General features: G+C 35.1%; 1 protein-coding gene and 1 pseudogene across 2 annotated transcripts in view; one reads left to right on the top strand and one right to left on the bottom strand.

The window, feature by feature from the left end:
- Positions 1 to 77: 77 nt before the first annotated feature.
- LOC111310110 (protein trichome birefringence-like 28) lies at positions 78 to 2,554 on the top strand. The gene is made up of 5 exons (XM_022909249.2): positions 78 to 1,165; positions 1,242 to 1,413; positions 1,512 to 1,711; positions 1,819 to 1,977; positions 2,067 to 2,554. Exons 1-5 carry the CDS (start codon positions 708 to 710, stop codon positions 2,410 to 2,412), a joined length of 1,335 nt encoding a protein of 444 aa, XP_022764984.2. The 5' UTR covers positions 78 to 707; the 3' UTR covers positions 2,413 to 2,554.
- The window catches only part of LOC111310112 (anaphase-promoting complex subunit 1-like), a 32,035-nt pseudogene continuing 6,937 nt past the window's right edge, over positions 2,502 to 27,599 (bottom strand). The window contains exons 14-39 of the transcript XR_016330193.1: positions 27,058 to 27,505; positions 26,157 to 26,503; positions 25,795 to 25,878; positions 25,239 to 25,336; positions 25,086 to 25,140; positions 24,594 to 24,690; positions 24,139 to 24,279; positions 23,627 to 23,698; positions 23,299 to 23,370; positions 18,311 to 18,404; positions 18,152 to 18,234; positions 17,631 to 17,687; positions 17,434 to 17,511; positions 7,830 to 7,951; positions 7,570 to 7,737; positions 7,383 to 7,452; positions 7,188 to 7,301; positions 6,988 to 7,094; positions 6,220 to 6,352; positions 5,825 to 5,998; positions 5,461 to 5,523; positions 5,241 to 5,380; positions 4,996 to 5,153; positions 4,519 to 4,597; positions 4,186 to 4,281; positions 2,502 to 3,452 (exon numbers count right to left, since the gene is read on the bottom strand). The product of XR_016330193.1 is annotated as an anaphase-promoting complex subunit 1-like (transcript). The remainder of the gene's footprint in view (positions 3,453 to 4,185; positions 4,282 to 4,518; positions 4,598 to 4,995; positions 5,154 to 5,240; positions 5,381 to 5,460; positions 5,524 to 5,824; positions 5,999 to 6,219; positions 6,353 to 6,987; positions 7,095 to 7,187; positions 7,302 to 7,382; positions 7,453 to 7,569; positions 7,738 to 7,829; positions 7,952 to 17,433; positions 17,512 to 17,630; positions 17,688 to 18,151; positions 18,235 to 18,310; positions 18,405 to 23,298; positions 23,371 to 23,626; positions 23,699 to 24,138; positions 24,280 to 24,593; positions 24,691 to 25,085; positions 25,141 to 25,238; positions 25,337 to 25,794; positions 25,879 to 26,156; positions 26,504 to 27,057; positions 27,506 to 27,599) is intronic.

Here is a 27,599-nt window from a genome sequence, read left to right as displayed (position 1 = left end):
TTGAAGGATAAATTTAAAAGCACTTATTTGCACATATTTCCTGCCCCCACAACAGTGGAAGAGTTTGGTTCTAACTCATCATCGAGTAATTAGTTTCTTAAAGTCAATACCTAATTATTTATTTATACAAATAGATTTGTCTTGCTTGGACTTTTGATGACAAAATAAATAATTGCAAGACCAAAAGCAAATAAAAGACAATAGATAAATATGATTCACAAATGACCTATATCAGCAAGAATTTGCTTCTTCATTTTAAGAAAATTTCTATAGCAAGTCCAGGCAATTTTCATGGTTGCCAATTCCTTCAAGTAAAGGAAAGCTACAGTCTAGCATGATCATTTTGAATGTTTCAAGACAGCTTATTTCTCTGAACTGCAGCTTTGCTCTCAATCTCTCTCTGCTGTCGTAAGCATTTTTAGCATTTTATAATGAGATTGTGACAAGACAACTGAACATTTAATATAAACAAAGAATCTTTCAAAAGAGGACAGCTTTTCCAGCAAAAATACATTAAACAATGTAAGTAGGTGCATATAATCCAAATCATTCTAGAAACTGGAGTTAGTTAAGAAATGGGAAGTTGACCTACGCCATTGAAAAAATGGCTTTCATTTACATTCAAAGCCGAGAAAAAGAAGAAGAAAGAAGGCAAGAAGAGAAAAGTTCAAAGCCTTATTTGATTCTCTGATAGAAAATAGGTAACAATGAAGCATGTTGGTATGACCCAGAGATGTAATTACAACCCAAAAGTAACCATATTAGTTTTTTCAACTTTATTCTTTGGATTCTTTTTGTATGATGAATACATGAAAATCATTCCATTCCCAGATTTCAGATACCAAACACCATTCCAGGAATCTTCCAACTCAAGCATTGTTAAAGTTCAAGGAACAAACAAGGAACAGAATGATAGCAAAGCTGAAGTAGAAATACATGGAAGTGCGGAAGAGGTGGATGATGGTGACAATAGAAGGATTGTTTTGCCACCAGAAGAGTGTGATATCTTCACAGGAGAATGGGTTTTTGATGATGGCTCACACCCTTTATACAAAGAAGAAGACTGTGAGTTTCTTACTGAGATGGCGACATGCCTAAAGAATGGAAGGCCTGATTCCCTATACCAGAAATGGAGATGGCAGCCCAGAGATTGCTCTTTGCCCAAGTAAATACTTCTCTTTTCTTGTTCAGTAGTAGATTTGTTCCATTTAGTTTAATGAATTTTCTCTTTCTGGATTAAGGTTTGATGCAAAATTGTTGCTGAAGAAACTTAAGGGAAAGAGGCTTATGTTTGTTGGGGACTCCATACATTTTAGCCAGATGCTATCCATGGTTTGTATGGTTCAATCTGTCATCCCACCAGAGAAGAAAAGCTTTAGTTATGCAAGCTATACCACAATCTTTAAAATGGAGGTAAAATTGCTGTTTCTCTTTTCTTTAACTCATTGACTGATTCAAATAAATTGAGAGAGTGAAGAATTTGTTGAAAAGTATAGCTACTTGAACTGCAGGAATATAATGCTACATTGGAGTTTTACTGGGCACCATTTTTGGTTGAGTCCAATGTAGACCCTCCAACAATGAGGGATGGCACAGTTGATCCAGTAATCAAGCTTGAATCAATCTCAAAGCATGGAGATAACTGGAAAAGTGTGGATTACCTCATTTTCAATACATATATTTGGTGGAGATATCCAACCACGAAAGTACTGTAAGTAGTACTGGTTGAGTTTTTTTATGTCTTCTACATTTTAGTCTACGGTCCTGAAATCTTGGAAATTTTCACTCTTAATTCTCCCTTTGAAACCGATTGAAAAGACAAGGATCCTTCGATGATGGGTCGACAGATTACGTTGAAATTGATCAGAACATAGCATATGAGAGTGTTTTGAAGTCATGGGGCAAATGGGTGGAAGAAAATGTCGATCCAAACCAAACTTCAGTTTTCTTCAGCAGTATGGCTCCTTCACATTTGAAGTATGAACAAGCAAAACTTCAAATTTTAACTCAATTTCCTCTTCCATTCAAAGCAACTGTTACTTGATATTTGTATGCAAATTGAACAGGAGCTCTGTCTGGAATAATAAAAATGGGATCAAGTGTACGAACGAGACTACTCCGATCCTGAACATATCTACGTTAGATGTGGGCACAAATCGCCAGCTTTTCGGGATTGCAGTGAATGTTACTCAATCCCTGAAGATACCTCTTCACCACCTCAACATAACCACCCTTTCCGAATACAGGAAAGATGCACATACATCTATATATGCAGCTCCAGGTGGTAAGTTGCTCACCCCACAACAAAGGTCTGATGCTGCAAGATATGCAGATTGTGTGCACTGGTGTCTCCCTGGCTTGCCTGATACATGGAACGAGTTGCTGTATACGCTTATCTTGTCCCAGACTTGACTGAAGAATTTTCTCCTTATCTCCCCTTTTCTGATGACAATATTGATTCATTTCTAGAGGTGAATGTATGATGGTGCCTCAACACAAAATTTGGTTCAATTTGTTTTTTTCTGTTCGAATAGAAAATTCGAATCTGAACTTCTCTTGTTTGGGTCAAACTCGTATACAAGACGCAAGGGCTGGATGCAAGACACATTTGCGCCAAGATATATCTCAAGATGATACAACAATGAACTTAAATAAACTTTAGTTCAATGGTAACTGGAAAACTCTACATTTACATCGTAAAACTACGCTACACTGGCAGCCAATGCCAAGCAGATGGGGCTTTCCATGAATTAAATCCCAAGTTCCTTCTTGCGTACACCTATTCCAAATACGTTTGTAGGACCATCCATAGTTCATCTTCTTTCTGCTCTTTGACAAACCTAGCGCCAGCCATTTATTTATCATTGTGAAGTCTGTTTCGAGTACTTTTCTCATCCACATCAGTATCGAATAGTTGGAATATGGTGGGCACAAAACATGTACTCATCACTTTGTGTTTTTGCAATGTACAATTTAAAACGATTTCAAATGAGCTCTACCTTGGAAGATGCTGCTACAGAAGGTAGGCACCAGACAGGAAAATGCTCTCAGGTCATCATTTGCCCAATCAGGAAGATAACAAACCGCTTCATCTCTTCAATTGCATTTATGTGAGTGCCTGGTAATAACAAACATAACAAAGGAACAGCAGATGATGAGATGTTCCTAGGCTTAATTTTGTCCACTGCTGTCTTGATCGTAGGTGAGGCTGGTACACCAAACCATTGAAGATACCAAGAAAGAATTGCTGTATTTTTCACCCCAAAGGATCTGTCATTAGGCCAACTTCCCAAGTTCAGATAATTACCCAAATCGTTTTTTAATGCCTCTGAACAATTTAGGAGTTCTTCTACACGTTTCCTACGAGACCCTAAAAAGATAGATTGAACAATGCCGCCTCTTGAAGTGGTCAACCTTCCACTCAATACAGCCTCATTCTAGGACAGTGCAAGCTGCAAAAGAGGAGGATATCATAATTCTTCCTTATCAATATTTCGACCAAAGATATTATGCTCTTATCATATGATAACTGCACAAACTCATAAATGGAATCGTCTTCCAATCAATTAACATCAATCCACATTACTGCTATACATTGAAGAATAGAGTAAGGTAGAGCATAAGGTAACCCATGCCACAACGTTATAATGGAGTTGTTAAGATAAGACTAGTAATCAAGTTTGTCTAGTAATAAATTAGGACCATACAAATTCCAAAAGGTCATGAAAACAATAAAGATGCAGATGAACAAAAGTGCACCAGATGAAACCAAAAGCTAAAACTAACCAATGCTGCAAAAAGAGAATAAATTTTGAACAAACCAGCTCAATTTGAAGCTTTCAAACCGAAACAAGACCAAAATGAGCCCTTATCTCAACTCTGTTCATAACTTTCTACGCTAACTGCCCCCCTGAGTATATCCAACATCCTGTGCTATACGCCACATTTAACACAACTTGGAAGCATTATAAAGAGAAGATTTAGATTTTGCCACATTCAACACAACTAGGAAGCATTATAGAGAGTAGATTTTAATTCTTCCATTTCTGAAATTAAAACAGAAAACCAGTTGTTTATATCATAAGTATTTTAGTTGTTTATACAACAAGAAAACAGATATCCCACAACTAGATGAAAAACTGTACCACAAAACAAGCATACAAAAGAGCAGCTACAGAGAAGTACCTTTAAACTAGAGACAGATAGTGAGTCAGTAACAACATTACTGCTGGTAACCTGCTCTGCCAATGAGCCAATTGTGGTGTACAAGGACAAATAGACCTAAAATGCAGAAAGACATGAACACTTATAGATTATTATGAAGACATTCACATGTTGAGAAATAGACAACAAGAGCAAAGTAAGCATAGACCAAACCATTTAAAATTTAGAAAACTTGGTCTAATTAACAGACCATTCGTATGCCAACAAATTAATTCATTAACTGTTGCCATTGCATTGTAATTGAGAAAAGTCCTCTATAATAAACAAGAATTTAGGACTAAATCAGACTACTACCTGCAAAAGAGCTGGCCTGTCCTTGCTTATGCACTCAAATAATATTTGTAAGCAAAACTCCTGGAAATCAACATCAGATCTGCAAAAATGCTGACTTGGGAATGAAAAAAGTAGTCTATTTGACTAGAGAAAAAAATATGCAAAGCAGATATCTTCATTTTCTTTTTCATTTTCCCACAATCACCACATTTAAATTATGAAATAGATGATAACATAGGCACCTCAAACAGGCAAGATAAATATATTTCAACACTTCATATGAGTAATAATTGTCATCCAAAATAAATCCTCATGATCAAACCATTCAAAAAACCATGGATAGAGCGCCCAAATCAACAATGAGAGGAAAAGAGGGAGGGAGGGAGGTTGAAAGAACAAATAAAGTCCAGGCCCATGCAAAAGGGTACCACACTGCAGGTTCTAGGAGTGGAGGCCTGAATCTGGCAAGAAATTAAAAAAGGATATTTCTGGACTTGCCTGCTATTCGAGGAAAGGTCACAGCAAAGCTTTGCAAAAGCTATTAAGCTTGGATCAGATGAGAAGGTGCTGACCAGCTGGTCAACCGTAACAGCACCAGATCCATTGTTGCTATTAGTACTTGGATTGCCAGCTCTTAGACTTGTCAGACCAAACACCTAAGATATAGACAAATCAACATCCATGTTAAGACTTGACTATATCAGGGGAAGGTCTGGTTAGTGATAAAGTTCCGTCAACAAAACCTTATGCATTGCTCGAGAAAGCAGGGACTGACATCCTACGGGATCATCCACATATGAACAAACTCTAACCTTTTGTTTGACATGGAGAATACCAGAGTTAAATGGGTCATTCCTCTCCCCAAAACTCCACCAAGGCTTGTCTGTAGAGGAACAACTTAAATTATCAGAAATATGCAGATTGAAATATAGCAGGAAAATTGCAGCAACAAACTTCACCCACCTTCATGAACAAGCTCAATCATTTGAGGCCAGTATCACGTCCACAGACACAAACTGTCTTCAACTGCAACATGCTAAACAACCATAAAAAACACAAGACAATTTTTCTAATTAACAAACATAATTAGCAGAGCAATTGATTCAGAGGTAGTTGGCAAGCAATTTGCCTGTAACTTGGATTTTTACAAGATTCGTTACAGTAGCAACAGAAAATCAGTTCTTCCATGCCATAAGTGCTATTTCAAACTGTCTCACAGAAGGCCAACAGATTCATGCTAATTAACCTCCAAAGTTCACTTCAATGGAAAGTAAGTCTGGAAATAATGACAACCCCAGTAGGTTTATTAAAAGATCTTGAAACTTACAATAGAACGCTCAGGCAGAATGCAAGGAGTAACCTCACAAAAACTTGTTTCTGAATAATTCTCAGTTTCCCTGATTGTAACTTCAAGAGGAGCATAAACAGGGAGCCCAGTGTTGACATCAACAGTTTGAAGCCAGCGAGCCTCCGCTGCAAGGACATACAAATGTCTGAATGCCTGGAATATACAATTACTTATAGAAATGAGGTAAAAGTACAACATATGTACCAATAAGGAAAAAGAATTCTAGCCTCTTCAAGGACAAATAGACCTCACAGGTGTGAAATGTCTAAAACCGATAGTACAAAAATTCTTGCAATGGTTGCGCTGAACTATATACCTTTCACAATCCTTTTTAAGCTACCGGAAAAACACCCCAATACTCAATCTTAACATACCTGAAGGTGGCAACAGTTATCATTTGGTCCAGTAGGCAACCGTGGATAAAGAGTAATAAGCAATGAAGCAATGGAACTGTTGCTGGTAGAAAATGTCCTCATGCCTCCACCAAGAAACAAGAAGCCAACTAAGCTCACCTAAAATCAGTGCATACACACAAATAAAGTAAGATGCCCTAAAAAGAAGCAAATAGTTCAAATTTATGTTAGTCAACCTATCCATTTCAGATTAATGCAAGCAAACATGATATAGTTTATCTCATAGAAGAAGCCCATCTTGAGCTGCACAATGACTCATGACCAAGAAGTCATACCATACTTATGTATTCTGCCATCGTTTTCAGATGAAATGTTGGCCATAGAGACATTGTTAATGTTCCATGAATGAAATGGAAAAAGAATCATTTAACCCTTCATGCTTCAATGGGTTTGTGAGACCTCAATTAGGCAGATTTAACAATGATTAGGCATTTGGCGTGGCAGTGCATGAGATGTTGACAGCTTGAAATATGTGATAAACAACATATGGCTTTCTTCTGTAGCAAGTGAAATTTAGAATCCATATGCATAAACCAATTTATTATCTTTATCTTATATGCTCTCAGAATAAAATAAGCACTTTGACACATAATTTTAACGCTTATGACATGCATAAGATCATAAAAATAAGCACATAAGAATGTCATATCTTAAAATCAGCTGGAAAAATCTACAGAATGAGCAGTTGATATATTCAATTGGGTCCCTCGTTATGGCACGTGCAGAAACCTTCCCACCATCTGGATACCATAATTAGCATGACCATCCAAGGAGCTCCAGTTGCAGAGAAACCTTAAAAGCCGGAAGGTTTGTAAATGTCCAGAACCAGCCATAACCTACTTCCACAATGCCTCTGAAGTCACCACTATTACTTGGTAAAAAATGGCAAAAGAAAGAAAACTAAAGATCAGATAGTCAATTTCATTTACCGCAAATAAGGAGAGAACAATAAGATGAAGGCATATCTACAATGTGCCTCGATCAACGTACTGAGATAAACCCTTGGGGAAGGCATTCCCACTTTTAATGGAAACAGGCTTAATCTGCTGCCATTAAATAACTCATTTATCTCTCAAAACCAATTGTACTTGTTGAGCAGTATCATATCATATTGTATGTAAGACCTCATTCGGAAAGTAGACAGCATATTCATAAAGCAACTCCTGTGCATTTGCATCCTTTAAGCCAGCAAATCTCAATCTTGCCACAATTAATCATAACAGATTTACGATACTCTCTTTTGTTTTGTTTTGTGAGATAAGGTTGAGAATATGCAGACTTAACATAGGAATTAATCTATGAATCAGCAGCACCATACCCAAAGAAATACATGCCCCAGCTACTAAATTGACATATGCCTGGACAAAAGTTTCCGCATCCATTTTATCAATATCCATAGCATCATCTCTAATGCCTTTGACACCATTTTTCAAAATTTCAGGAATCTGGGACTGAATCCAATCTTTAGAGGGATGAATCCTGAAGAGGACAAACTTAAACTCAGATCTAAAGACTAGAAGCTTACACACTGAATGATTCAATTGTTAAGACATATTTATTAAGTAAATTACCTGCCCCACACTATCAAATTCCGAGCAATGACACGAAGAATTATAAAATCAGGCCTCACGTATTGCAAATCAAAATGTGTTTGAGGGATTGTAAGCCTAGAGACAATCACCTCTGATTCACTCTGTCGTAGAAAATGCGAAAGGTCAGTAAATCTGATTCATGTCATATAGAAACACGTGGTGTAGACACCCAATTGGGTCCAGGCCCAGATCAATTGGGCCTGGCCCAAAAAGGGTAAGCCCAATTCAATTTCTATCTGGTATTATTTTTATTTTTTTTTCTTTCTTTTGTATTTTATGTATTTTATTATTTATTATTATTATTGTGTATTAATATATTTATTTATTTTTTTCTGTTAATATTTATATGTATTTTATTTATATAGTTATATTTGTTATTATTATGTTATCATTATTATTATATTATTATTATCATTATCATTTTTTTTTCTGGTAAATATTTTTGGATTTATCTTATTTTATATTTTAATTATCTGTTAATTTTATTTTATTCATCCATCTGATTTTGTTTGATTATCTGATAGTATTATTATTATTTTTTTTTTCTTTTTTGATGGCTAAGATTAAATGTTGAAGAATCCTACTAGGAGTGGGGATTCAATCAAAAGAGTCCAATTGGATTCAAAAATTGAATTCCCGTCCAAAGAGGAATTGGGATTGATCAGGAACTCCTGATCAACCCCTATAAAAGGCACCATCCTGGAACAGATGAGGAACACAAAGAAAACAGTGAGCAAAGCTACTGAATTTGAGAGAAAATAGGTGTACAGAAGAGTTTTCGAAGGCTAAAAAAGGTTGGGAAGAGTTAGGATAGCTGTAGGGATCGAAAATACTTTTTTAGAAATTTTTGACGAAAAATTTTTCTGGAAATTTCCAGATTCCGACGAAAATTCCGGCGAAGTTTGAATTTTCCGACAAAAATTCCGGCCAACCTTGAAGTTTCCGGCGACCAACCCAATTTCCGGCGAAGAATCCCAGAAACGGGTGATCTTCCGGCCAACTTCCGGTGAAAATTTCAGATTCCGACGACTTTTTCCAGAATCCGACGAAAATTTTACCGGTGTTCTTCAGTTTTTAGAGAGAAGGGAGAGGAAAAAGGAAGAAGAGAGAGAGAGAAGAGAAGGGTTCTGCCGAAAAACAGAGGGAAGTGCCTTTTATACCCTCTCAAAACGATGTCGTTTTGGCCTTAAGTAACCCAGAGGATCCGCGCGTTTTGCCGAACCCGACCCGACCCGGGCGTCGACCCGCTTTCTGACCCGCGCGTGCCAGTCCCCCTCCGAGCCGAGCCGAGCCGAGCCAAGCTACCAAGCCGCTCCCCCCAAGCCGTTTCCCTGCCTTGAGCCGAGCCGAGCCGCGATCCGAGCCGCTCCAGGTTTTTTTTTTTTTTTCTTTCTTTGAATTTTTTTATTTTTGTTTATTTGTTTTTTTTTATTATTATTTATTAGATTAGATTTATTTAATATTCTTTTTATTTATTTATTTTTTTATTATTCTATTTTCTTTAAATAAAAATCAAAAATTCCAAAAAAAATATTTTTAGGGAAAAGTTAAAAGTATCAATTTTTCTTAAAAGTAAATTTTCAAAAAAAGGATTTTTGAGGAAAAGTTGAAAGTATCCATTTTCCTTGAAAAATCGAAATTTCCAAAAAATATTTTTAGGGAAAAGTTGAAAGTATCAATTTTCCTTAAAAGAAAAATAAATTTCCAAAAAATATTTCTGGGGAAAAGTTGAAAGTATCAATTTTCCTTGAAAATCGAAATTTTCAAAAAATATTTTTGAGGAAAAGTTGAAAGTATCAATTTTCCTTACACAAAAAAAAATCATTCTTTCATTCCTTTCTATTTTGATTTTTTTATTTTTATTTTTCTTTAATTAATCCGACGACGGAGCCTCTGCAAGTGAAACAGTAGTTTTTCTTGCATACTCCTGAGGTGAGGGAATTTTCTCAATTTTCTGTTAAAAGTATTAGAGTCAATTGAGAATAATTAATTACTTGGTAAAATTTTAAAGCTTATTGGATAACACAAAATTATGTTGGTACCATCTTTTGATGGGCGTTGTGAGGGTACTATAACCTTCCTCACACGTAACCGAACTCCTGAACCTTATTCTGGTTTGTAGACCTGAACCTATTCTTTTAAGGACCCTTAAACTTAGGTGTTCCCTGAAAGGACAGATTCTTAAGGTGACCAATCGCACCTAGATAAAAAAAAGATTGGTGGCGACTCCCAAAAGTCAATGTCTAGCGATAGATCCCCGGATCTAGACGTTATGACAGCTTGGCGACTCCACTGGGGACTTTGAGAGTCAGGCCAGCAAATAATTTGTGTTATCCAAAAGCCTAATAAAATTGAACCCTTTTGTATATATGTATTATTGTTCATTCATGTTTATTTACCTTGTTAATTATGTCATTCATATGCATGTGCATAACATGAGCTCTATACCCGAGCTCCGTCCCTCTAGGAGGGAGTAAAGTACCTATTGCTTTCGTGAGGTCTAATGCCTCCGCAGTGGCTAGCGAAATACTCCTACTCAAATTGAACCTTTTCCGCTTGTAGCCTATAATGGGTGAGAATTAAGGTGCCTTACTAGTCTGTAATGGACAGGGATGTAAGGAGCAATTTGAGAACCTTTAGACTTTGACCTAAAAACCGCATGTAGTGAACCTTAAGAGTGCCTACACCTAAGATAGAGCCCTTTCTACCCAATGATAGATATACCCTGAAATTACGATACAAAAAGGGTGTTTGTCTAATCATTTTGATTGTTTAACTTTGTGTATTACTTTTATCATATGTAACATTATGCATCAGCATCACTTTCATTTCATCCATGGAACTAACTATGTTGTTTGTCTGATTGTATCTGTATTCTTTTTATGATCATGTTTCAACACAATCATTTGCATTCATTTCATACTAAATTTCATTCAAAAAATGTACATTTCATTTGTGTATCAAAGCATCATACATAAGGCACATCATAACATTTCTAATCATAAGTATGGTACTCAAGGTCCGAGGATAGCTCCATCTAGCGAAAACCCTGCTCATCCATACAACACAAGATCCAGAGCAAGGCAAATGAAAGAAGAAAGTTCTCATAGATTTGAAAAGCTAGAAAAAGCTCAGGAGAAGATTGAAAGTGAACTAAACAAGATTCTGGAGGCCTCAATAATATGAATAAAGGAAAAGGAGTTGAAGGAGTTGAAGGAGTTGAAGGAAGTACAAGCCAGCAAGAAGTGGCTGACCCTTTGTACCCTCCAGGTTTTGGCCCACCTCAAGCCCAGTCTGCCCAAGAGGTCCCACCACAACATTTTGCATATCCAACATATCCTGGAATGCCATCAGCTTTCAACCCAGGGCAGTATAATAGTTATATAAATCTTGTCTTCACTGAAAAGGCAGCAGAACCAATTCCTGATCTAGAAGAGAAGGAGAAGGAAAAGATAAGGGTGGAAGCTGAGGAAAGCTCTAAAATTAGCATGCTAAAGCAGAGGCTACGGGCTGTGGAAGGATTTAGCTGTTATGGGTCAGTTGATGCTGCTGGGCTCTGCCTAGTTTCTGATGTGGTTATCCCTCATAAGTTTAAAGTACCAAAGTTTGAAAAATATGACGGTACAAAGTGCCCCAAAACCCACATCACCATGTATTGCAGAAAGATGGCAGCTCATGCACATGATGAAAAACTCTTGATGCATGTCTTCCAGGATAGCCTTACTGGTTCTGCTACCAGGTGGTATGTTCAGTTGGATAGGACCCACATTCGCTCTTGGAGCGATATGGCTCATGACTTCATCAATCAATATCGACACATCATCGATTTGGCCCCTGATCGTTTATCTTTACAAAATCTAGAGAAAAAGTCAAACGAGTCTTTTAAAGAATATGCCCAGAGATGGAGAGATATAGCTTGACAGGTACAACCTCCACTGACAGAAAAAGAGACCACAGTGCTGTTTGTTAGCACTTTAAAACCTTCCTATTATGAAAAGATGATAGGGAATGCAACAAAAAATTTTGTTGACATGGTAATCTCTGGAGAAATTATTGAAAGTGCCATAAAAAATGGCAAGTTGAGAGGAGGAGAAACCAAGAAGACATCAGAAAAGAAAGAAGCGGAAGCTCAAGCTGTGAGCTTTGATAGACAACAATTCAAAGGTTATCAACCCTATCCATCCCAAGGTTACTCTCCATAGTATCCTGCTGTGAATAATACCTCATCCTACCCATACCAGCTAGCTTCACAACCATCTTATTCATCCACTTACCGCCTCAACATTCAAGCTCCTGCAAAAACCCAAATTCGCCCTATTAACCCAGCAAGTGGCTCACGAGAACAACGGACTACTCGAGAAAAACTTATATTTGATCCAATTCCTATGTTTATACAGAGTTATATAAAAAACTCTATAATAGCCATTTGATTGCCTCCAGCCATGTGGAACCGCTTAAACCATCCTATCCAAAGTGGTATGATCCTACAGCCCACTGCGACTACCACTATGAAATTACTGGCCATTCTATTGAAAATTACACTGCTTTAAAGTATAAGGTGCAACGGTTGATCAATGATGGAATGGTAAGTTTTGATCAAGGAAAAGCAACAACATCTAATGTTAGCACTCTGAGTGAAAGTCAAGAACAGAAAGGGTCCGGAGAGTCACAATGAATTGAGGGGCAAGATGTCAATAGAGATTCTTCACTTGATCATATAGAGGGATAATTTTTTAGAATGGAGATAAGGCTGGTTGAAGTTTTTTTTATCATTTTAAGATTTCTTTTCAAGTAATGTTAGGATTTCTTTTCTGCAATATCACTTCACTTGTTATCATCTTAATAAAGGCAAGTCAATGTATTTCATTACATTTTTCTCTTTCACTTGACCATTATTCCATGCCCTGTTACCTTCCATAACTTCACATTCTCATTCTTAAATTTCAGATGATGAATATTTAGACAATGATAACAATAATTCTGGGATTTAATTTTGAGAACTCATCCACGTTAATGTGAGGAGATGATTTGAGCAAAAAGTAAGCTGTTACTGAAGGTGAAATAGATATGTCTTGAAGGTGTGCAATCTTTTATACAAGTTCATGAGCTTTGTTCAATAGATGATGTTCAAGAAAGGTATTCACAATTGAGATTAAAAATGACCATCTTTCCTTTACCATTTGAAAAACCATTTATTGCTACCCTTTTGAGCCTGTTATGATTTCTTTTTTTGAACCCTAACCAAGGATCACCCTCTACACTGGGGGGTAATTTTTGGAAAAAATTTCACAAAAGGTCTCAAAAATGAAAAAATAAAAAATAAATGCCACACATGACTTGGGGTAAAATAATGAGAATCCTTTGTGTGAGGAAAGAAAAAAGTAGTGAAACGATGTGGGGCAAAATGCCAAACTGCATCAAATGATCCTTCGGTCTTGAACCTTTTTAATACATATTTTGAGCCTATTATATCCATTTTTTTATGACCCTTCACCTTGGCCTACATTACAACCTTGAAAAGTCCATTTGGATCAAGTGTGAATACTCAACTTGAATGATCATATGTTGAGCGAAGGCATGCTCATGATGAAACAATGGAATCATGCTACATTACTCTAAAAGTTTGATGTATGAAGGATGTCAATAATAGGTGAAGAATGAGGAAAAAAGAAGATGATGAAAAAAAAAAAGAGAAAAAAAAAGAAAGAAAAAAAAAAGAAAAAATGAAAAAAGAGATTCAAATTGAAAACCTGAAAGGTTGATAGAAAAAGATCCAGTTCAAATGGCTCACATGAATGGAAGATCAAAGACATCTGAAGATCCCTCAAAAACTGGGGCAAAGTTCGCCAAGCTCAAGATGACTTCAACAGTAAATGGAATGAGTTTTTGAAAAAGAATCTTAGATTAATGTTGAGAATTGTCTGAATATTCATCATTCGGACATACCATCCATCTCAATGACATTTCTTTTCCCATTTGTTCTGTACTAAAATAGATCTTTATTGATTATCTTCACCATAGTTCACTTTCTGTCCTCTTATTGTTACACCCTTAGAATGAATTGAGAAAATGCTTGATTGCATTGTATTTGTCAAAATTTGAAATGATAATGAATGAATGAATATGTGCTTAAAAGAATCTTACATTCATTTGAAAAGAAATCTAAGATGATGAAGAAATGGTAGAAACCTAAAAGAGATGATTTGAAAAGGTATATGATATAATGGGGCAAATCTTGAAAAGTGATGAATTGATCGATATGACTTGCAAGTTATGATTGAATGATGAAGACAATCAGTAGACAAAGTCCGTTTTGGAATGGTTAATGCTGGGACATCTATGAGTAATGACCCAGTGATGATGGATGAAACTTGTTTTGAAATTTGTTAGTGCTGAAAAATTCACTGAATGATGGTCAAGTGATGATCGATTGATGAAGCTTATTCCAAAGTATCGAGAAACTGAACAAAGAAGAATGTGAGTGGAAAGGACAATTGAGAGCTACACTAGTTCGATCTTAGAAGAGCAGTGTAATTAGATTTCTGAAGAATCAAAGGGTTTGATGCTTAAGAAAAGAGCTTGAGAAACTTGAGTACCATACATTGAACAGGAATTAATTGGCCAACATTTGCATAGCATGCATTGAAATTCATATGCATTTGCATAGCATACACTACTTTCAGAAAAGAATAGTATATAAATCCAAGAAGCAGGGGTGTTCCAAGATCCCACATAGAGAAGACAGATGTGAAGACACTTTCAAAATTGAGAAAGAAAAAGCTTGTCAGGTAAGTTCCTAATCCTTGAAATAGGATGTCCGTTGGTATCAGGGTTGATTTATAAGACCTTTGGGCATAATCTGCTGAAATTCCTTCAAACACAACTTTCAACTCCTTTGAACATGATTGTCAAGGAGCAATTTACTTTCCAAAGTCGTGGTGCCTCTGTTTAGAGGAGCAATTTACTTTTCAAAGTGTGGTGCCTCTGTTTAAAGGAGCAATTTACTTTTCAAAGGAGCAATTTACTTTTCAAAGTCGTGGTGCCTCTGTTTAGAGGAGCAATTTACTTTTCAAAGTCGTGGTGCCTCTGTTTAGAAGAGCAATTTACTTTTCAAAGTCGTGGTACCTCTGTTTAGAGGAGCAATTTACTTTTCCAAAGTCGTGCTGCCTCTGTTTAGAGGAGCAATTTATGTTTCTCAAAGTCGTTGAGCCTCTGTTTAGAGAAGCTTTGGTAAAAAATAAAAAAAACAAAAAAAAAATAAAAAAACAAAAAAAAATAACAAAAAAACAAAACAAAAAACACAAAAAAACAAAAAATGACAATGTTGAGTTGAGTTTCGATTGGGTGTCTACGTCTTTACGCAATTTCTGTTTCACAGAAAATGTGCAAAGAGGGGCAACTGTAGACACCCAATTGGGTCCAGGCCCAGATCAATTGGGCCTGGCCCAAAAAGGGTAAGCCCAATTCAATTTCTATCTGGTATTATTTTTATTTTTTTTTCTTTCTTTTGTATTTTATGTATTTTATTATTTATTATTATTATTGTGTATTAATATATTTATTTATTTTTTTCTGTTAATATTTATATGTATTTTATTTATATAGTTATATTTGTTATTATTATGTTATCATTATTATTATCATTATCATTTTTTTTTCTGGTAAATATTTTTGGATTTATCTTATTTTATATTTTAATTATCTGTTAATTTTATTTTATTCATCCATCTGATTTTGTTTGATTATCTGATAGTATTATTATTTTTTTTTTCTTTTTTGATGGCTAAGATTAAATGTTGAAGAATCCTACTAGGAGTGGGGATTCAATCAAAAGAGTCCAATTGGATTCAAAGATTGAATCCCCGTCCAAAGAAGAATTGGGATTGATCAGGAACTCCTGATCAACCCCTATAAAAGGCACCTTCCTGGAATAGATGAGGAACACAAAGAAAACAGTGAGCAAAGCTACTGAATTTGAGAGAAAATAGGTGTATAGAAGAGTTTTCAAAGGCTAAAGAAGGTTGGGAAGAGTTAGGATAGCTGTAGGGATCGGAAATATTTTTTTAGAAATTTTTGGCGAAAAATTTTTCTGAAAATTTCTTGGAAATTTCCAGATTCCGACGAAAATTCTGGCGAAAATTCCTGCCAACCTTGAAGTTTCCGACGACCAACCCAGTTTCCGACGAAGAATCCCAGAAACCGGTGATCTTTCGACCAACTTCCGGTGAAATTTTCAGATTTCGGTGACTTTTTTCAGAATCCGGTGAAAATTCCACTGGTGTTCTTCAGTTTTTAGAGAGAAGGGAGAGGAAAAAAGAAGAAGAGAGAGAGAGAAGAGAAGGGTTCTGCCGAAAAATAGAGGGAAGTGCCTTTTATACCCTCTCAAAACGACGTCGTTTTGGCCTTAAGTAACCTAGAGGATCCGCGCATTTTGCCGAACCCGACCCGGGTGTCGACCCGCTTTCTGACCCGCGCGTGCCAGTCCCCCTCTGAGCCGAGCCAAGCTACCAAACCGCTCCCCCCGAACCGTTTCCCTGCCTTGAGCCGAACCGCAATCCGAGCTGCTCCAGGTTTTTTTTTTTTTTTTTCTTTCTTTGAATTTTTTTATTTCTTTGTTTATTTGTTTTTTTTATTTTTTATTTATTATATTAGGTTTATTTAATATTCTTTTTTTTTATTTTTTTTTATTTTTTATTATTCTATTTTTTTAAAATAAAAATCAAAAATTCCAAAAAAAATATTTTTAGGGAAAAGTTGAAAGTATCAATTTTTCTTAAAAGTAAATTTTCAAAAAAAAAATTTTTGAGTAAAAGTTGAAAGTATCCATTTTCCTTGAAATATCGAAATTTTCAAAAAATATTTTTAAGGAAAAGTGGAAAGTATCAATTTTCCTTAAAAGAAAAATAAATTTCCAAAAAATATTTCTGGGAAAAAGTTGAAAGTATCAATTTTTCTTAAAAAATAAATTTTCAAAAAAAAATTTTTGAGGAAAAGTTGAAAGTATCAATTTTCCTTGAAAATCGAAATTTCCAAAAAATATTTTTGAGGAAAAGTTGAAAGTATCAATTTTTTTTACACAAAAAAAAATCATTCTTTCATTCCTTTCTATTTTGATTTTTTTATTTTGATTTTTCTTTAACTAATCCGACGACGTAGCCTCTGCAAGTGAAACAGTAATTTTTCTTACATACTCCTGAGGTGAGAAAATTTTCTCAATTTTTTGCTAAAAGTATTAGAGTCAATTGAGAATAATTAATTACTTGGTAAAATTTTAAGGCTTATTGGATAACACAAAATTATGCTGGTACCATCTTTTGATGGGCGTTGTGAGGGTGCTATAACCTTCCTCACACGTAACCGAACTCCCGAACCTTATTCTGGTTTGTAGACCTGAACCTATTCTTTTAGGGACCCTTAAACTTAAGTGTTCCCTGAAAAAACAGATTCTTAAGGTGGCGAATCGCACTTAGATAAAGAAAAGATTGGTGGCAACTCCCAAAAGTCAATGTCTAACGATAGATCCCCGGATCTAGACGTTATGACACGTGGTATTCCATTTTTATTTGTCTATATTGAACATTACCTTCAAAAACATTAGAGCAAGAGCTATTATAAGCCCGGGTGAAGTGACATCAACATCGACAGTGGTTCCATCCATCATCTAATACACCAAAACAACAAATATCAGTTACCTTCAGTAACAAATTGTATATATTGACAAATTTTTCAAACACAATGTTCAAATAGGGAGCTTAATTAAATCAAAGATAGGTAACAAACTTGCCCAGTGCCCCGGTTGTTTTCATCCATTGATGCTGCAAGCAGTAGGGATCTTTCCTGATTGAAAATAGTTGGCAATAGAAGAGAAAATAGAGAGAAAAAGGGGAGTGCACTTCAGAGAATGTATAGAAATTCAACGGAAAAAAATGTGACAATAAATCTTCCTCCCCAAGATAGTCATCGATAATTTTTTCATTAGCCATCCGATATGTTTGTCTACTTGTACATCTAAAGAAGCATTAATTATTGTTTCTGTTGCAATGTCCTTTATTATAACTAACAAGTAGAAAATATGATCCATTAGGGTAAAAAGAAAAATCATATGAAAAATAAAATGCACTTATTAAACCTTGTGCCAATTGAAAGGGGACAAACCTTTCAAGAAGGAGAGGCAGATCAAGAGGGTATAGTTTTTATTATAGAGAACTAAGAAATATGCTGCAAAAGCATTGGTTTTCAATCCATATCTTACACCAGAAGAAAATGCAAAAGAACAAAGCAAGTTTGAACTGGAAACATACATTATGAATTTCCTTTCCACCAATATAGTGGAATAGTCGATCAACCAATGTATCCATGAATCCCAATGCATCTTCTCCTTGGCCTTCATTAAAGATAAGAATTAGCTAGGACAAAACTTGGAGACAGTTATTAATACAAAAGCCCTGAATGACCCATACCCAATGTAACAAGACCCAATGAAAAGCCTGCGGAAACAGCATAACCCTCCCTTTCAAGGACATTGTCACCTCCACTTCTTTGGCCTATTTCACCCTGTGAGACATAACACAAAAGTTTGACCATAAGACATTCACTAAATAATTAAGAATCTAGAGAACAATGTGGGAACAGTCCAACAGTGTTGCATATATTTCCAATGATATAGGCAAGCATTTGCACCATTGTACAAAATGTCAAGGAATAATGCATATTAATCATTGAAACTAATAAGCAGAACCCAACTCTGTTTTCTACCTAAAAACTCAAATTGAACAGTCAAAACTCATGGGTAGAAATTGATTATTTACTAATCTGCCAAAAAGTCCAAAACAATTGTTTTTAAGTGGAAGCTTTAGGATTGCAGAAAAAATTACCAAATCGCAACAGTTACTAGAAATCAGTTGTACAAAGAGAGTGGAATGTAAAAGATGTAACATGCATGTGCGTCAGCAGTCTCTGTATATGTATGTGTGGGAAAACACTTATTTACAACTAGTTGTAATATTGTAATCTGTATATTTATATTTGTATTTCTAGAATTAAGTATTTGCATCCCTAGAATTAAGGATAGAAAATTAAAATAGACAATCCCTCAATTAGAGGATTAATTTTAGGAAGATTTAATTTCCTAGTTTATCCACTAGTTAGTTGTAGATAAACTTAAGGTGCTTATAAAATTCTTAATTAGCAGTTTTTCAATATACATTTAGTTTTCCACACAGTTTTATTTCTTAGTTTTTTCACATGTTATCAAAGCTTTAGGTTTTTCTTGGGAAGAAAATTTTTTCAACCTTCATTGCTGAATTCTATTTTAAGCCTTCATAGTCAAATCTTGTTAAATCTTTCAATCTTATTTTTTCCTTCTTTGGCCTTCATTTACTAGAATTGTCTCTAGTTAAACCTTTATTATCAAAACTCATTTCAATTCTGAGTAAGATAACCATGCTAGAGATTGTGAATCTGCCACTACTACCCAATTTGATGAAATGACAACTGGTAAAACCACTGGAGTACTACAAAAGTCTCGGGAACAAAGAAAGTTGGACATAGAAAAAATTGAGAAATTAAGAAAAACTCTTGAAAAGCCTACTAGGGTATGTTCTTTGGGTAAGGTCTTTAGTTCAAGTGAAGTTTCTAGTTCTCATGGCTTAAATGTCTTCGTTAAGCCTATTATGAGTTCTTAGGTCGTTGACTCAAAAGCCACAGACCATATGACACATTCCTCACAGAAGTTTAGTACATATACCATTTGTCCTAGTAATAAGAAATTTGTTGTTGCAAATGGTTCACTTACTACAATGGTAGGATTAGAAGATGTTCAAATTAATTTGTTCTTAAAAATGTTCATGTTCTTGGATTTCTACTAATCTGATATCTATGCAAAAACTTACCAGACATGAATTGCAAAATGACTTTTTATCCCTTTTATATGAATTTTAGCACCAGAGATCAGGGAAGAGTATTGGGCTTGCTAAGGAAAAAGTTGAACTATACTATCTTGAGACATCAAACAACACAAGTAATATCAAAAATAGTTTACCTTTGTCATTTCTTTCTAAAAAATCTCCCAATAAAGACAAAATCTGGCTTTATCATTTTTGTCTTGAACATCCTTCTTTTGGAACTTTGAAAAACATGTTTCCTTTTTTGTTCAAAGGATTAAATGTTGAAAATTTTCATTTTGATGTTTGTGAACTTGCAAAACATAGACATGCCTTTTCTAGTTAGTAATAAAAGAAGTTCTACTCCTTTTTTACTTGATTCATAGTGACATATGGGGTCCTTCTATAATTCCTAATATTTCTAGTGCAAGGTGATTTGTGTCTTTCACAGATGATTGTACCAAGATCTCTCGAATATTTTTACTTAAATCCAAATTAGATGTTAATAGTGTATTTTTAAGCTTCCAAAACATTATCCAAAATCAATTTGGAGTGAAAATCAAGAGATTTAGGTTTGATAATACAAGAGACTACTTCAACCAGAGCTTATTTACCTATTTTCAAAAGGAAGGGATTATCCATGAGTCATCTTGTGTTAATATTCCATAGCAGAATGGAGTGGCAGAAAGGAAAAACAATTATCTACTAGCCACAACCCGAGCTTTACTTTTTCAAGCAAACATACCCAAATCCTACTGGGAAGAAGCTGTTCTCATTGCCACACATTTTATAAATAGGTTACCTTCAAGGGTTTTGGGATTTAAAACTCCTATAGAACTACTCTCACAATTCTATCCCAACTTTAATACCACAACCAACCTCACACCTAGGATATTTGGTAGTACATCATTTGTTCATGTTCACAATCATAATAGGGTAAGTTGGATTCTAGAGCAATTAAGTGCATTTTTGTGGGGTATTCATTAACTCATAAAGGGTATAAGTGCTATCATCCTCCTACCAAAAAATTCTATATCTGCAGATGTCACTTTTAAAAAAAGTAAACCATTTTTTATTCAACTTTATCTTCAAGGGGAGACTAAATTCATGAAAGATAAGGATAAAGACTTCTTTTTGCTTGATTTGTCCTCCTCTTCAACATTTTCACCCATTAATTCTTCTGAGTCTAAACCTATTTCTTCTAAGTCCAAGTCAAACACTAAATTTAAGTCTGAACCCATTCCAAACACAGAAGATGTGACAAAGGATAATATTGTTCTTGATTCTATGAAGGAATTACAGGTGTACTCAAGAAGGAAAGTTCCAGATCTTGAACCAGTGCAAATCCAAGAACCTGATCCTAACTCTAGGAATGAGATAACTACAGTCTCTGACTCTATTTCTCAAAATGAACATGAATCTCCTAAAACTATAACTAGTGATTATGATCTACCTGTTGACATTAGGAAAAGAACCAGAGAATGTACTAAGCATCCACTATAACCAATCTCTAATTTTGTGTCATTTGAAAAATCATCCCACAAAAATTTTCTTGTGAGCCTAAACACTATTTCTATTTGAACTACATTATCCAAGGCATTATCCAATGAGAAATGGAGGCAAGCCATGAAATGGAGGCCTTAGAGAAAAAAAAGACATGAGAACCAATAAAGTTGTCTAAGGGAAAAAATCTAGTTGAGTGTAAATGGGTTTTTATTGTAAAATACAAGGCGGATGGTACTATTGAAAGGTATAAAGCCCGGTTGGTGGCTACGGGCTACACTTAAACTTATATAATGGATTATGAGGAAACTTTTGCTCCAGATGTCAAGATGAATACAGTTAGAATTTTGTTATCATTGGCTGCAAATTACAATTGGCAGCTTTAACAATTTGATGTAAAGACTACTTTTCTACATGGTGATTTGGAAGAAAAAATATATATGAAGGTTCGACTGGGAATTGGAGGTCATCTAGAAGCAAACAAAGTATGTAAGCTGAAAAAGGCTTTATATAGCCTTAAACAGTCTCCTAGGGCTTGGTTTGGAAGATTTGCCAAAGTGATGCTGGCAATGGGATATAAGCAGAGTCAAGGGAATCACACATTGTTAATCAAGCACTTTGATTCAAGGAGAGTCATAGTTCTATTAGTGTATATTGATGATATAAATGTAACCGGAGATGATGACAAAGAGAAAGAATCTCTAAAACAGTGTTTGGCTACAAAATTTGAGATAAAAGAGCTAGGGAGATTGACGTAGCTCACTCATGACATGGTATTTTCATCTCACAACAGAAATATGTGATGGATCTTTTGAAGGAAGTTGGGAAGCTCGCATATAAACCTGTAAATACCCCTATAGATCCTAATCATAAACTTGAAGAAGCTAATGACTATACTGCTGTAGATAGAGAGATGTACCAGAAATTAGTTAGAAGATCCATTTATCTTTCACATACTAGACTTGATATAGCATAGCTGTGAGTGTGATAAGTCAATTTATGATAGTCCTTAAGAAGTGCACCTACAGGTTGTCTACCGTGTATTGCACTATTTGAAAGCCAACCCTAGAGAGGTATGTTATTCAAAAGAAATTCGAAGCTGGTTCTAAAGACATACAAATGCGGATTATACAAGTTCAGTAACTAATATAAGATCCACTTCAGGCCACTACACTTTCCTAGATGGTAATCTTGTGACTTGGATGAGTAAAAAACAGAATGTGGTGGCAAGATCAAATGTTGAAGCAGAGTTAAAAGCAATGGCTCAAGGAATTTGTGAACTACTATGGTTAAAGATTATCCTAGAAGGCTTAAAGATCAAGTGGGATGGACCAATGAGACTCTACTGTGATAACAAGCTTACAATAAGCATTGCACACAATCCTGTGCAACATGACAGAACAAAACACATTGAAGTAAACTGGCATTTCATAAAAGAAAAACTAGACAGTGGATTGATTTGTACACTATATGTATCAACCAAGGGTCAACTTGCAGATGTGTTGACTAAAAATCTCAGTAATGCAACACTTCAAGAAATTATTTCCAAGCTGGGAATGAAAAACACCTATTCACCAGCTTGAAACACTTATTTACAACTGGTTGTAATATTGTAATCTATATATTTATAATTGTGTCGCTAGAATTAAGTATTTGTATCCCTAGAATTAAGGATAGAAAATTAGGATAGACAATCCCTCAATTAGAGGATCAATTTTAGGAAGATTTAGTTTCCTAGTTTACCCACTAGTTAGTTGTATATAAACCTAAGGTGTTTGTATAATTCTTAATGAAAAGTTTTTCAATATACATTCAGTTTTTCACATTTTATTTCTTAGTTTTTCCACAATATGTTTCTGTGTTATATACACATACACATCTATTATGTTTGTATATATCCACTAGTATGTATGTATGCAAGTAGGCATGTATGCATTTCACAATATAGTTTTGAATTTTCTTACAACTGGAAGCAAGGATGCTTGTTGTTGGCCTACATTTATAAGAAAAAGACCATCATTTTAAGCTGATAGGCAAAAGAACTATAAGAGAAAACAACATACCAATAATGTTTGCATAGTTTGGGGGTGTGCTGATCCTTCGAAAAGAAGCCCAACTGACATTAGTGCTGCACTCTGTAGAATCCAAAAGAAGTTGTAGGAATCATTATTCTAAAGAATAGAGAAATATAAATAGATAAAGAAACTTTGATATTCATATAAAGATGCTCACACAACAAATTTCACTACTTGCTAAAGTTCCATGTGCAAGGTTTATTTCAGTTCAAACGTTAATATTGGCAATCTGATGACAAGAATGAATGAATCTGTAATTACTACAGCATGTAAGTATGCAAGTAAATGATATTGGAGAGCAGTGCAATGGTCTTACCTGCAGGAGTGTTGGTAACTCCAACTCTGGAAAGGAAGATGGGTGTTGAGCAGGTATATGCAGATAAAGGCACTGCATAGGGTGGAGCCATTATTCAGGTCAAGTAATTGGTAGCAGATATATGTTGATAGGCAAATGAAAAAACATCAGTTAAATATATAAAAACCAAATGAAAAAAAAATAACATTTCAATATTCAGTTTATTTTATCAAAAGTAATAAACCTATTACATGCTGTGATTGAAAAGTTACCACCTGAGTGATTAAAGCCATTGAGATACCAGAAATCACAAAGCAAATGCAATTATATTCAGGTTAATAGAAGATTCTGAAACAATATTTTTTTATTTTAAAGTTCTTTCTTTCCTTCAGAAAATGGATTTAGTAAGTACTGTTTCCTCCCCTTCTTTTATCTTGAGAAATCCAGAACCAGACGTGGGGTGGTCACATAAAAAACAATGCTGTGCCACAACCAATCAATTTCAAGAAGAAAGTGTAAATGACAAAGGAAACCTGTGAAAAATACTGGTATATGTCCGTTATAGTTAAAAAACGCAGAAATCCATGTAATCCCAAAGTAAGGAGAAGTCCAGCATGAACTATGTTTGGCTCCTCAGGCTTGTTATATACTATCCATGTTCTTGACACTTTTCCCTGCAAAAGCTTGAAATGCATCACATAATACTTCAGGACAAAAACATAGGCATGCATATACCACACTATATATAAGCACAGTGACAACCAAATCAAGAGAAAATGAACTTAAATAGAGCATAGGCTTTGCAAATTGACATAAATGAGAACATACAGTCTCAAATTCCTGGAGGTACTTTAAACTATATATTCATGAAATGCAAAAATCATACCAACCAACATAAGCAATTATTAAAAGAATTTAGCATGAAAAAACATGGAATTTTGGCACATCATAAGATAGAAGCTACGCTATCTTAACATATCATACAAACCTGCAGTGGGGCCAGCCTTAGCCCCGCAGCAACAGCATTGTGGAACTCTGGCCATGTAAAGTTCTTGTATGTTCCTTATGCTTGGATCAAGATTAACCTATCAGCACAACAGATATAGAAAATAAATACAAAAAAGCAATACTGTGCAAATGATGCAAAGGAGATAAACAGGAAAAAGTTTAAAAGAAAGAAGAGTTAGGATAAGAGAATGATTACACAGTTTCTGAGGCTAAACTCAGAATTCTTAACCCAAACTTCCTACTGTAAGAACATAATAAGCAATAAATAATGAAAACATAGAGCAAGAATTATATTCCAAATACAATAATATTTTGCTGAAAGTTTTCTAGTTCAAAATTTATCATAATTGATTAAACAGTTGCTCACTCAAAGCAAAACTTGACAATAAAAGTGATATCACTCAAAGAATAAATGCATGTGAAAAGAAATGAAATAGCAATGAACTGAAAAAAGAATCTTGAATGAACCTACTGTAGCATTTTGTTGGGCAGGCAGCCGACCTGCTAGAACAAGCTTTGGGACAGTTTGCAAGAAATTCCATCAGAAAAAGTAGCGTATATCTAAAAGTAATCAATATCATAATAAATCACCTGATGAAAATAGATACAAAATCACAAAAGCATGAGCACCTCCATTAAAAGAGTATATATAGTTGCAAGAGTAAATGCCCCACAGCCAAGAGGAAGAGCAGTAGTCCTTTGTGCATACTGCCAGAGCTGAGCCTCTGCCAACAAAAGAACAAAGCAACTTAATAGTATGCAATCTGCATTGAGCCATGTGTCCACAGCAAACTATAGTCATCATATTATTACCTTCTAAAACTATAGTCAGAGATAAGTGAATACCAAACTAGATGAATTTCATTATGTAAGATGTTTATGTATTATTCTGTCAGAGATTCATGATAAAATTTCAAGAGTATTTTGCAAGCCTTCTTAAACATTATTACTAGCTCCTTGTAATGAAATTATCAAGGGCACTATCAAAAGGAAGGAGGATAATGTTGGCTAATGCATTCAGTGTGTTTAAGAATGGTGATCTAAGAACACATAGAGACACATGTGGTAACATATGTTGTCAGATCAATTTATTAGCTAAAAATTAAAACTGAAGCCAAAATGCGCTGGAAGGAAAAACACTAACTATACAATATTCAAACCAAGCAACAAAAGAAGCATACCTCTTGAAGGTCCTGATTAGAGGCACTAGGGTTGAGAGATGTTTGAATAGCCACAGGTCTTGCAGAGCATAAAAGGTGCCTAACCTAGAAGCAGTGATAGTGGGAAGTAGGAAGAGAAAAAAGAATTTTAAGAACCATATGTCCATAATAATTAAATAAAAAGATCCATAAACATACAACAAGGACTATGAACAATGAAGGAAGGAACACTAAAGATGAATGTGCAATCCCTTGAGTAAAAAGGGAAGCACTTCCTAATTTCCTTCAAGACCTAAAGATGTATCTCTGAAGATCAGAGACTAGTTGCTTCTAAACCCAATATACAGTGACATTATTGTTCAAAATAATGGACCAAAACAGGCCTTATTTAATCGTAGATCACAACCATAGCGTGACTGGGTGCAACAGCTAAATATGTTCTCCATGCCATCTGCCATGGATCCATCAATGGAATCTGTATCCTCAAACATGATGCTTTCCAGACCAATGGTATCAGATACCGTAGAAGGAATAGTCACAGGATGTAAATGAAGCATGTAAGGTGTAGACATAGTCACATAGAGACCAAATTCACATTTGTTTGTGTTTCAAGTTCCTTAAATTTTGATGAATGTGACAAACAAGACAAAGCCAAGTCCTCTTGACTAAGTAGCACATATGCAGCTGCAGGCCAGTCAGCTGGAGGAGATTCCCAACGCTTATCCCAAGCCTCAGAGATGTGTAAAGCAAAGGGAAAAACGGAAGAAAAAAGATAAGTTATCAATAAAGATGCAAAAAGTTAATTAAACAGCTTCCACAGTGACAGAACTTTAAGAAATTTCACTCTTTTAAGCTCTCATTAAAAAACACCCTATTAGTGAGCGAATTGTGAAAGGTACACAAATTATGATAAGATCCTTTCAATTGAAAAGTTAGAGTTTCTTCATTTAAAGTAACAGGACAATTAGACATCCCAAAAAGGAACAATGATTTTGCACAACAGAGGGAGCACAACGAAAAGGTAAAAGAGCAACAATGAAAATCATCATGGCTGGGAATAACAAACATATTAAGGATGAAAAACATATTAACATACAAGGACTAGAATGAAAAATAACAGTTTCTAGCCATAATCAGTGGAAATATTTACGCTGAACATTATTAACCTAAAATTCCTTTTTTATTATACTGTTACCAGACACAAGCACCAAAATCATGATATTTACAAACCTTGTCAGAAGTATTTGATTAAAAGATTCCATCCATTGAGTTACTGGAGCTTACATGTCGAAGAGGAAGAGATACACCAGAAGGCAAAGAATCCAACTCTTTTAATCCAAATTTCTCCCCGACCATTGCCAACACTGTGAGCTCCTCATTAGGGCAAAATGATCCAGAGGCAATGTTGCAGCTAACACCAGATGAAAGCTTCTTTCCTATGAGTTTAGCACCATAAAATAAACTGTAAAAGAGACAATCTTCCGTGCCCAGCTAACCACAGAACTTCCATCTTTGCAAATTACAAGTGGAAGATTGTTAGTACTATCAGGTGTACATCACTGCAGCAAACAATTTTCCAGCCATCTAAATAAACTGAAAGGACGAAGTATTTGGGCACAATCTGACTGTCTTGCAAAGAGCAGGAAAATCACGGACATAATGATCCAAATAGCATTTTTGACCCAAGAATTTCGCAATATCGCACAATAGAATTGCCAGAAGCTCTAAATCCCTTCAAGGAAATATGCACCAAAAAAACACAAAATCAGAAATATATTTTTGCGAACTGCTGAAGTAAAACAAACATGAGCAGTAAATATGAACAG

The sequence above is a fragment of the Durio zibethinus genome, chromosome 19, assembly GCF_047325235.1.
Source record: "Durio zibethinus cultivar Kanyao isolate XHJ-2024 chromosome 19, ASM4732523v1, whole genome shotgun sequence".
In the NCBI taxonomy this organism is placed as follows: Eukaryota; Viridiplantae; Streptophyta; class Magnoliopsida; order Malvales; family Malvaceae; genus Durio; species Durio zibethinus.
Note: the sequence above shows the minus strand (reverse complement) of the source record. Positions and strands in the feature narration are given on the sequence as shown.